General features: G+C 44.8%; 1 protein-coding gene and 1 pseudogene across 1 annotated transcript in view; one reads left to right on the top strand and one right to left on the bottom strand.

Moving 5' to 3' along the window:
- The window catches only part of UHRF2 (ubiquitin like with PHD and ring finger domains 2), a 690,531-nt gene that overhangs the window by 152,903 nt on the left and 525,325 nt on the right, over positions 1-12,303 (bottom strand). The window contains exons 10-12 of the mRNA XM_069230126.1: positions 6,107-6,213; positions 5,249-5,411; positions 4,281-4,418 (exon numbers count right to left, since the gene is read on the bottom strand). Of these exons, the coding sequence (XP_069086227.1) occupies positions 4,281-4,418; positions 5,249-5,411; positions 6,107-6,213 (408 nt within the window). The remainder of the gene's footprint in view (positions 1-4,280; positions 4,419-5,248; positions 5,412-6,106; positions 6,214-12,303) is intronic.
- LOC138291495 (U6 snRNA-associated Sm-like protein LSm1 pseudogene) lies at positions 6,751-7,294 on the top strand (annotated as a pseudogene).

Here is a 12,303-nt window from a genome sequence, read left to right on the forward strand (position 1 = left end):
TCTAAAGAATTCTGTCCCACTCCTATCAAACATAATCTGCCCCACTCAAATCCCCAAAAATCTCCCTTGCTCCAACCTACCTCACTCCAATCCAACACAATCTATCCCTCTCCAATCCCAAACAATCTGCCCCACTCCAATACCAAACACTCTGCCCCACTCCAATACCAAACACTCTGCCCCACTCCAATACCAAACACTCTGCCCCACTCCAATCCAAAACAATCTGCCCCACTCTAATCCAAAACAATATGCCCCACTCCAATCCAAAACAATATGCCCCACTCCAGTCTAGAAAACTCTGCTCCACTCCAATCCAAAACAATCTTTCCACTCCAATACAAAACTATATGCCCCACTCCAAGAAAAATGATCTGTCCCACTCCAATCCAAAACAATATGCCCCACTCCAGTCTATAAAAATCTGCTCCACTCCAATCCAAAACAATCTGTCCGACTCCAATCCAAACCAATCTGCCACACCCCAATCCAAAACAATCTGCCCCACTTCAATCCAAACCAATCTGCCCCACTTCAATCCAAAACAATCCAAAAATGTCTTCCCTAATCCAATCCAAAACAATCTGCCCCACAATCCAAAACAATATGCCCCACTCTAATCCAAAACAATCCTCCCCACTACAATACAAAACAATCTACCCCACTCCAATTCGCCTCACGTCAATACGCCACACTGCAATCTCCCCCACTCCAATCCAAAGCAATCTGTACCACTGCAATCTGCCCCACTTCAATCTGTCCCACTTCAATCTGCCCCACTTCAATCCAAAATAATCAGCCCCACCCCTTCTAAAACAATCAGCCTAACTCCAATCCGTTCACTCCAATCTGCCCCACTCAATTTCAAAGCAATCTGCCCCACAAAAATCTGCCCCATTTCAGTCTGCCTCACTTCAAATCCAAAACAATTTACACCACTGCAATCTGCCCCACTCCAATCCACCCCAGTGCAATTCAATCTACCCTACCGCAGTCAAATCCACCCCACTCTAATGCAATCCTACGCAAATCACTCCACTCCAGTCTAAAACAATCTGCCCCACTTCAGTTTGCCCCAATCTGCCCGACTCCAATCTTCCCCACTTCAATCCAAAACAATCTGCCCCACTCCAATACAATCCAATCTGCCAAACACCAATAAAAAAAAATGTGCCCCACTCCAATCCAAAACAACCTGCCCTACTTCAATCCAAAACAATCTGCCCTACTCCAATCTAAAACAATGCATACCGCTCTATTCTGCCCCACTCCAGTCCAAGAACAAACCAACCCACTCCAATTTGCCCTACTCCAATCTAAAACAATTTTAACAATTGTTTTAAAACAATCTGCCCCACTACAATCCGTCCCATTCCAATTTGCCCCACTCTGATCTAAACCACCTCATGCCATTCCAATCCACTCCACCCCATTTCAACCCTCTCCAATCCACTACAATCACTTCAATCCAACCCACACCAATCCAATACAGCCCAATCCAATCTACCCCACTCCAATCCAATCCACCTCACCCCACTCCAATGCACCACAATCCACCCCACTTCAATTCAATTCAATTCACCCCACTCTAGTCTAATCCACCCAACCCCAGAACAATCTACTCCACTCCAGTCCAACCAACCCTACACCAATCCGACTCACTCCAATCCAGTCCAACCCAATCCACTCACTCAAAACCATTCCACCCCATTTCAATCTAATCCATCACACTCCAATCCCATCCACTGCAACCCCATCTACCCCACTCCAATCCAAGGCACCTTAAGGCACCCCACTCCAGTCCAATTTAATACACCCCACACCAATCCAATCCACCCCACTCAAAACTACCTTAATCCACCCACTCCCGTACAATCCACCCCACACACTCCACCCAACTCCAATCTACCCCACTCTAAAAAATCCAACCCACTCCAAAAAGTCTACCCCACTCCAATCCAACCCACACTAATCCAATTCACCCCATCCACCCCACTCCTTTCAAATACAGTCCATTCGAAACATTCAAATATTGTCCAGTCCACCCCACTCCAAAAATCCAGCCCACTTCAATCCACCCCACCCCAGTTCACCCACCTCATTCCACCCCACCCCTATCAACCTCACCCCAGTCCAGTCCACACCACTCAATCTAATCCACCCACCCTATTCCACCCGGTTCAGCCTATCCCAATAGAACCCATCCCACTCCAATCTAATCCACGCCAGCAAAGTAACTGCAGAAGTCAGTTTTTTCCTTAGGAGGCTGAAGCATCACTGCCGAATGGTGTGGTTGCAGAATACCAAACTGCCTAGTTCGTTTTGCACTCGAAAAAGAAAATTCATTTCACAGTATGGCGAGTTTATGCTGGAAATTATGAATCTATCTTGTTAACCAACACAGGAGGAGATATCTTAATAACTGAGGGATACTGGAAAATTAAAACCGACAAAATCTAAACATTTTGTTGGATACAGTTTGCTGAATGGAAAGGTAACTGAGATGGGTCATCATTTTGAATATGAATTTTTGAGCAAAAATAGATTTAATGAAACAAGATGGTTACTTAATTTATACAGAGACTCCAATGCAAATCTTTGGAGTCTAATAGTGAAAAGCACTGACAGTCAGATTAAACGGACATCCTGTTGAAGTCTACATGGTGCTGAAACTATGTGCTCGTTCTCGGTTATCTGTGGAATGTTGGCTGTATGAACAGGAATATGCTGATCTGATTTACATGTACATTTGGGCAACTGATGGTGAAATATGAGACAAAATGACTTCTTGGGATATACCTTCTTCAAGTATGATTGTTAGAGAATTAGTGGAAGTATGTTGGGGTAGGTCTTTTATTGTATTTGAGATTGTGAATATATTTATATGGATGTGCTACGTAACACAATCTATGAGAATAACTGTTGATACTGTTTCAATTATGTCAAAGTATTGCATACTGAAATGTTTTGCAAAAATATTAAATAAAAATAAAGAATGCAGCAAACAGTTAATCTCTAGTTCAACCTTGATTGATTCTGGGTGTAAACAGAATACATCAGACTGTTGTCATTTCTATTTAAAAAAAAGACCTAATCTTAATTCCATCTCAAGATTGTCTTCTACCACTACACTTCCTGCCTCTTTACTTCACTTTTACAGGTTCTTTTTCAATCCTTGCTTTCTCCCTTTTTAACTACTTTTGTATCTTTTTCTTCTTCTGTCTCATTGTTCTGCCTTTCTCTCTGGGGCATAGTTTAATGATGAAAAATAAATGGTAGTAACAACCATCTTCATTCAACACAAACTAAGCAATGCCGACTGCAAGTGTTCTTATGTAGTGTCTGTAGTCATTGCAGTACATCAGTAAGATGGGCTACTGATGTACTTCAGTAAGATTGGCTACTAATGTCACCACACATGCAAATATATATTTGTACTACTTCCATTGCATGTTTTGTTTCGTATGAGTCTGAGTTACGCGGGAATGAGTACGCCATCATAATCACAGAAAAATGTAAAATCACGAGAAAAAGAATGAGAATAATAATTTGGCAGAAGGTCTAGATTGGCTCCGTTGATTTGGTGACAGCCTCACAAGACTCCAAGGATCACACTTCCGAAGTACTAAATCTATAGATCAACATAAATAAATATCCTTACATAATTCTGACACCTGTGCTTATATCGAGGATGAAAAGACTAGTCTCAAAAGTACATGCAAATAGAAGCGGTTGGCTGAGGAGAGTTGCGAAATAGCAATGCCATTTTGACCCCATCGTTCCTTTTTTTGAAAGTGCTTCTTTAACTCCCAGAACATCAGCCTGGCATATTCTACAGACAGCAAATCAGTCATTACCGTGGCATAGATGGCAATTATGTGGAGCAAACCCCTGTAAATCAAACATGATTATACCATATCTAGAAACAGACAATAAAAACAAACGTGCACCATATAGAACAACATGACCCGCCCCGAGCAGTGTGGAGTACACTTCCAATGGTCGGTAATACTATCAGTAACACTGGCAAGACGTAGAAATGGGTTAATTGAGGAACCCCACACCAATTACCCTTAACACGTGATCATATTTACCTGATAGGGACAAGAGACTCAAAATCAAGTACTGTTTTTGAATCTGAAGAAGCTCAATGGGATTTCATTTTGAAATCGTGAGTTGTGCGGTTTTTCAAAGAAAGCTCTCAAAAGTAAATCAGCCAAATAGAGCATGCATTTTCAGGAGAAGTGCTTCTGTAAAAAGGCAATCTAAATTTGTCTAACCTGCATGGAAAGGCCAAGTTTCTTTGAGCGCTCAATTCCTTCGGCAGTCCAAGGAGCTGCTTCAACATCATCTCTTCTCAGAAGATAACGCCAAACCAAGAATCCACATTTACCGATTTCTGGCCAGTATTTCACCACCTACATTACAATAGTTTAAATATAAATATTATCGCGCAATCAAGTGTCTGAAATGAAGTCCACTGCTACACACTATTAATTGCAGGCCATAACATACTGCATTACTGCAAAACGGAAGGCACAGGAGAGCAAGGGAGGCGTGGGCACCAAAATGCCCAGAGGACAAATGCCAAGACGGAAATCAAAACGTTGTGCTTTCTACTTCTCATGAACGATTTAAATGTACTAATTTTAAAAGCTTATGATGCGGCGAAATATAAGCCTCTTAAAGTCACTGATTTCGGAGGAAAAGGACGCCCAGAGCAATGCATGTGGTGAAGGCAACGCTGATGGTTTGCATGTAGTACCTAAAGTAACCACAAGGGGATGACATTATTCTATGCATTTTGAATTGTGAAGCAGAACGGGATTAGAGCCGCTTCATCTGCAACATAGTAGTTGTCAATGGCATGATGTAAAAAAAAAAAAAAAAGCTGCAATAAGCCGTGGTTCTGGTAGTATGGAACTCATTAGCTGCTGCTATCTGACAGCTGGCTATATGTAACCACACATTACACATTTAGCAAGGAACAAGAGGTACACCAGCCTCTTGAATGACAAGACACAGAATAGGATAGTTAACAGGTCAAGAAACTAACGTTAACTGCGTAATTTGGAAAGGCACTTTATTTATGACAAAGAAAGGGATACAAATATAATATCTCCGAGGTACAGACGATTTGAACAGCGTTTTAGCTGTTCAAAGAAGTGGAGAGACATGCGGCGAAGTAATGTTTTATTACAAACAAAAGACAACACCAAGCAGCAGTCGGCCATTGGTAATAAAGCACCTTATAAATGCCGTCATATCTGTTACCGTCCTCAGGGGCATATTTGCTGATCCTCCTTCCTTTACAACTGCGCACCACACGCACAGGTTTACCAGCCCTCCAGTTTTTGGACTCTGCTCCGTCTTTCTCGTTGAGGGGAGCATCACAGTTTAAAGCCAGTGCCCTGGAAGTACACACAAAAGCATCAATGGTGCACCCACCAAAACACAGGTAGGGCTGCATCGCATCTCATTAGATTCAAAAACAGATAATGAAACACGGAGGCATAGCAAAAGGTGATGCACGTTTCTCCTTCTTTGCGGTATAATGTGAAGAAGTAGGTTATACCGCATTGCGTTTATTTAAGTTATAATACCTAAAATCACCCTTGACAGTTAGTGCAATAATGAGCTGTGTAGTAGAATCCTTATCTCTGCTAGTTGGGTTGTTGGTAATTTGCTGAATGTTAAAGAACTACAGATGCAAATGTTTTCTCTTGGTTTCAGATGTTATATTTGCAGTTAGGAATGTGTTTTGTCTCCAATAGAAGAGATCAAGTACGTTATTGAATTAGCTTTATGTGAAGTTGTACTTTCATTTATGGGCATTAATTACAACGCTCCCCCCATTCACAAAAATAAAATAAAAAAATTAAACTTCCGATATAACGCTTAACATAAATAAAAAATTTCCTAAATCGTGGCAGAAAATAAACTCCTAGATGCCAATATGTTATACAAACAGCACTCAAGTAGTTACCACGCAGCTATAAGAAAATTAGTTTGTACAGTGCATTGAAAGCTGTACAAAGGTAGAATTTTTTCACAACTGAAAAGTACACACATGAAGGCTATGAACATCCTTTACCTTGGGACTTACCTGTTCATGTGTGTTAAAGTCTGGTCAAACGAATGTTCTCCAATTCTTTTGTTACCAGATAGATCTCTACCACCACTTCCTGTGTATGTGAACTCATCTCCTCGGTCCTGGTAGGGAAAGTACATTGATTTTAAATGTTAAGTATTTTAAACGTAGACATTGCTTGAACAAAGCAACTACACCAGATCTCTACATGAACGTTACAATGAAACAAAGACATTGCCATGAACTAGCTCTAAAAGAGCACTGAACCATATTCTGAACACCAGTGACTCATTTACAAGCAAGACGAAGCCAGCCCCAAACAAAGACCAGAATTCACAATTAGAGGCTGAAGCTAAATAACATGCAGAAGTATGTTTAGTTTCTGTTCACAGCCCTGGTATCAATTCTTGATTAAAAAGATGCATAACTAAAAGCCCATGTACACATCAGGAAGATACAGATTTTGCGTGGCAGTCTGCTGATCAACTCCACCACTGATTCACGTCTTTCTATAAGTCGGGAATGTGTACCTTAGTGCTTGAAAGCTCTGGATGGCGCTGTTTCCGGGCGCAGTGGTAGCGGACAGTTTGATGCAGTACTCCGAGAAGCCGCTGTGGGGCCCTCTGAGACAGAGACCCTCCCGTGCGCAGCGCCCCACTATGAACTGCATGCAGGGGACAGCGAGCCTCAGAGGACATAGACAAAAAACACCCGGTGCTCCTCCGAGACGGCAGAACTTTGATAGGTTATTTGAAAAGCATCGACCAATTTGCTAACTTGGTGTTACATCAGACAGTGGAGCGCATTCATGTGGAAAAGAAATATGGGGACATCCCCCGCGGCATATTTGTTGTAAGAGGAGAAAACGAGGTTCTTCAAGGAGAAATAGATTTGGAGAAAGAAAATGATACTCCTTTACATTACGCCTCAAATGAACAGATTCAGGTGGAGAAACGGGTGGAACAGCAGAGCAAACAGGAGGCAGAGTGTATTAAAATACAAGCCCTTTAGGAGTGAGGGCTCTCCATCCCACGAACAGATACGCTCTGTCTATTTTTGGTCAGGTGTAGGGAGCAGAGCTTTGAAGAGGATTGGAGTTTTCTTCCTCATATGGTCAACCAGAGGTGGGCCCAGAGGCGTTCTCTATGGTTCCTGTTTAAAGGCAAACAAGACCCCTTCGTCCTTTGCCTACATGGGCACTGATAAACCTGACTATCAAGAGGCCCTCTTTATAACATGGAAGTCACGGTATCCTTGTAAGGGAATAAACTCAGCAGTGAGAGAATGAGTGTCTTCCTGGAATATCATGTTTTTTTCTGAGGGGTTTCAGTGTGAATCAGGCTATTGCACTGCACTACCTCATTGTAGTAGTCCTGAAAATCAACTGGATGGTTGCTATTTTTTGGATCCTGCCAATTTCACGATAGGAGGTTTATTGGAGCTCCTCTCTAAGAGACATCTCCTGACCTGGGGAAATGTTTATAATGGACGGCAAAGGTCACTCATCTCCTCAGTGCCTTAAACAGATCATGATCTTTATGGACAAAACCCTGGACTGTACACATTCTTCAGAATCTAGAGCACTAGAATGTGGAAAAAATACATTTCTCTATAAAGATGCCTTTTGTTTTGTCTCTCCAGTTATCCCTCATTTCTATTCTTCTTAAGGTGTAAGTCAAAGTGCTACCATCTCCTTCACAAAAGTGTCTGTGCTGCTTAGGTGTCCAGGTAGGATCATGCTGCTACTTTATTTCTTTCTCTGTGCTTTTCGTATTTCAATGCCAGATTTCTGTTTTTCGACATTAGGATATCAACATTGCATGGTTCATGACCTCAGCTATGATGTCAGTTTAAGGCACAAGTATACAAAAAAGTGAAGGATGGAATGCTTTAATTAATCTCGGCCACTGGTAATCACTCAGTCCTTTGTTAGTTTGAACACCATGCCCCCTCATTTTGGACCCAGCTATATGCAAATCTGCCTTGACCCTGCTCCATCTGGAACAGTTCAGCCCAAACTGGTCATACCTGAACCAGAACACAAGCAACGCAGGACCAGTTACGCCCAAGTTAGGACTTATCAGCCAGGTATAGCTTGGTTCCAGTGACACTGTTACTTTTTTGTATACTTTAGTGTGTTGCCCTAAATAGGACGGGGAATGTTGAAAAGGTGAGAAATCTGTGGTTAAAAGTCTCTATCAGAAATAGAAATAGAATTAGAAGCAAGCCAGATACCTGGTTCTGCCGAATCTTTGAATCTGCTGGCTTGCCGTCAGTAATGCAAACTGAGGTTGCAGTTGACTATATTCTCTCCTGAATCTTGTCACTACAGTAAATACTTTGCATTAAAGAATAATATATATACAATTTTAAACCTGCAGTAACAGGTTTTACATTAAAAGCAGTCGAACATCTTCTGCATATCCATACTCTGGGACTATAAATTGGTTGTGCTGCAGGAAGGTACAGCCTACTTTCAGTGGAGAAAATAAGCATGAAAAACAAGTTACTTATCTTAGATAATGCAATATCTGGTAGAGACTCTACCTACTTGCAGATTCCTTACCTTTGATTTTTCTAGGGCGTTAGACTGGATCCAGAAACCTTTGCTTGAGCAATACCCCTTGCTCGTGCCATCGTGTGGCTCTATTCAGCTACGCGTGGTGTCACTGGTGCCAGAAGTGACATCGCAGTCACCTATATAGGCGCCACCAAGACATGTAGGCGTTAGTTACTTTAATTACTACTTTCCACACCAGAAGCAACGAGACATGGTAAGAATTGGTGCATATGTGTGTGTCCAAACTAGGGCCCTGAAAAAGGGATCACCCTAACCTTAGGAAGAAAAGAGGCATGGATGTGCAGTACTACCTTGTCTGGAAATATCAAGATATGGGGACCTGGATGACAAGGCTTGTACCTCACTCACCCTCTGGAGAACTTGCCAGGTGTTGAACCACCGGGGTTATGCTCTGCTGTTCCAGCCATGTCCAGAGAAGCAGGGCCTCTTGACATAGAGTGCACAATTCCACCCCACCCACCTTGTTGCAGTATCACATGGTGGTGGTGTTGTCTGTGAACACTTGCACTAACTTCCTCTTGACAGAGGGAAGAAATGCCTTAAATTTTAGTCTGATCACCCGGGGCTCCAACATGTTGATGTGGAGTCTGAATACCGCCGGAGACCAGAGTCCTCTGATCTCCACCTCTTCCAGATGGCTGCTCCATCCCAGAAGTGAGGCATCTGTCACTACGGTAAGGTCTGATTGGGGAAGGAAGAGGAGCCTGTCTCTGACCCAATCGCAGTTTGTAATCCATCATTGCAGGCCTTTAGCAGTTCCCTCCGACATCTGGACCACGTCGGAGATTTCCCTGATGCTGCACTCACTGGAACTTCAGGTCCCACTGCAGAGCCTGCATGTGCCATCTGATATGTTTTACCAGCAGAACACAGAAGGCTATAAGGGCTAGCAGCCTCAGTCAGTCTCACTGAAACCCAGGATAGAGGCCGAAACATCGGTATCATAGCTTGAGTATACTGGACTTACTGCTCGGGAGGATACCCCTGAAACTGCAACGTGCCCAGAACAGCTCCTATGAAAGAGAGCATCTGAGAGAGAGTCAGGTGTGACTTTGGCACTTTTATAGTGAACCTCAGTGAATGCAGGAGGTTTGACGTAGTCCAGAGGTGGGAGACAGCAGCCTGGGGAGAGCCCACCTTTAACAGCCAGTCATAGAGGTAAGGGAATACTGAGCCCCTGACCTGCGCAGATGAGCTGTGACCACCCGAGGTGTTAAGGGCCTACTTTGAACCACAGGTAATGCCCATGGGCAGGCAGGATGGGAATATGAAAACATGCATTCTGTAAGTCCACCGCTACCAACCAGTCTTCTAGGTATAAGGCAAACAAGACCTGAGCCAACGTGAGCATATTGAACTTCTCCTCCTTGAGGAAGCGATTTACAGTCCGTAGGTCTAGAACAGGACGAACACCCTTGTTCTTTTTGGGTATCATAAAGTAGTGGGAATAACAACTACTGCCTTCTTCTGATATTGAGACCCTTTGTATGGCTCTCTTGGCCAAGTGAGCTGTAACTTTCTCCTGGAGCAGTGACAAATGATCCTCCCCAGCTGCTCAAATGTTGGTGGTATGGGGGTATGAAAAGATTGGACAAGGGAGGGCATAGCCCTTTCTGTTGATCTGCAATACCCATGTGTCCGGTGTTATGGACTGCCAGTGGAGGAGATTATGGTATATTCTTCCTCCATCTGGGCCAGCATGGTCCTGCAGAGTCAAACTAGGAGGGCATTGAGGCAGCAGCTGCCAGGGGCTGGGTGGCAGACGACTTCTGGCCTGCAGCACCTCTATGTCTGAAGGTACCACGCCCACGTCCTCGCATAACCTGGGTTGGTTGCATAGGGTGCTGGCTGGTACGGTACCATGCCCCTTCTGTAGCCAAGAAAGAGGCAAAAGGCAGAAGGAGGATTAGGTCTCACTGCGAGGCCAAAGGACTTGGCTGTAGCCCAAGATTCCTTAAAGTGCTCCAGGGCCAAGTCTGCCTCCTCGCCAAACAAGTGAATGCCATCGAAAGGCATGTCCATCAGGTTTGCCTGGCCATCCCACAAAAAAAAAACAGATGTCCCCAGCCAGGTGTGGCTCCTTAAGGCCACTGTTAACGCAACTGCTCTGTCTAGCGAGTCAGTCATAGCTAAGCCACACCGAATGGTGAACTTTGCAGCGTCCCTCATGTCTTTTACTGCATGGGACAGTATGGCCCAGGCCTCCTCCAGGAACTGAGGCAGCACTTGCGCAACCATATCCCAAATGGTATGCGAGAAATGCCCTAATAAGCACGAGGTATTCACTGACCTCAGTGCCAGGCTAGTGGAAGAAAACATCTTCCTCCCACGATAGCCCAGCCTCTTTGATTCCATGTCCAGGGAAGCACAAGGGAAAGCGCCATAGTAAGTGGAAGCTTGGACTATCAAGCTCTCGGAGGTGGGGTGTTGACTGAGGAAGCTAGGGTCATCCAGCGCAGGGCGATGGCAGCGGGCAATAGTCCTACTTACAGGATCCCCTGTTTTGGGCTTGGACCAAGTTACCAGCAAGACGTCTGTAAGTGCTTCGTTAAAGGGCAGAAGGGGTTCAGATGGAGAAGTCCCTGGCTGAAGCACTTCTGTCAAGATGTTCATCTTGACAGCCAATGAGGGCAGTTGAAGGTTGAGGACCTCTGCTGTCCTAAGCACACCATTACATAAGAAGCTCCCTCCTCCATAGCCACGTTGGGGGGAGAGAACAAGCCAATATCTGGAGAGGTGTCCTGACCACTAGTCTCTCCTAGCTCGTCATACCAGTCCAAACTACTCTCTAGCTGGTGTTCCAAAAGGTCCAGTGACCCCTCCCACTTTTCTCCCATGCCTGGCTGTGTAAAATAAGGCTCAGGCAATGCTGTACCGGCTCTAGATTGCTGGGAATCAGTATGGGGCTGGTGCCGCTGGTGGGTGCCAGGAGCATTAGCATCAGGACCGGCACCGGAGAAGGTCGCCTGGGTATGACCAGTGCCGGTCGGCTTCCAGAATCGGATCCATGAGACCCCACAGGAGCCACGTCAGAAGCCACCAGAGTGGAACTGGATGGGGCCTCCTCCAACCCAGCGGGGCCCAATGGGGCCTTCAAATATGCAGCACATAGCCTCGTAAAATTCTTTGATTTGAGCGGGTGTCAATCCAGCTACTGAAAATGGGGGAGGCATGGACTCGAACTGGGCAACGGCTCTGCAGGACCGTGTCAGGACCACTGATGTTCCCAACTCATCTCATAACCGATGGACGAGGTGAAGTTGAACTGGACGTCTTCTTTTTGTGCCTCTTCCCTGAGTGTCCTGAGGACCTTGAACGGGATGAAGAGGAATTGGGGCTCCTGAAGTCGTCTCGCAACCTCCTTCTCGACTGGAACCAGGATCTCCAAGGAGCTGCGCGTGCCACTGTCGCTGACTGACTGGTTGTAAGCAGCTTTACTGACAGCTCCCTCAAAGCCTTCGGAGCCATGGCACGGCAGTCTGAGCACGACTTGGAGTCCTGGTAACGCTCGAGGCACCAGGGGCAAATGATATGGAGGTCTGTAACCGACATGGCACGAGACAGACACTGCATGGTTTGAACCCAGCCTTCCTTGAAGACATCCTTGACACACACGAAGAAAAACATGACA

Source organism: Pleurodeles waltl, chromosome 1_1 (genome assembly GCF_031143425.1).
Source record: "Pleurodeles waltl isolate 20211129_DDA chromosome 1_1, aPleWal1.hap1.20221129, whole genome shotgun sequence".
NCBI classification, from domain to species: Eukaryota; Metazoa; Chordata; class Amphibia; order Caudata; family Salamandridae; genus Pleurodeles; species Pleurodeles waltl.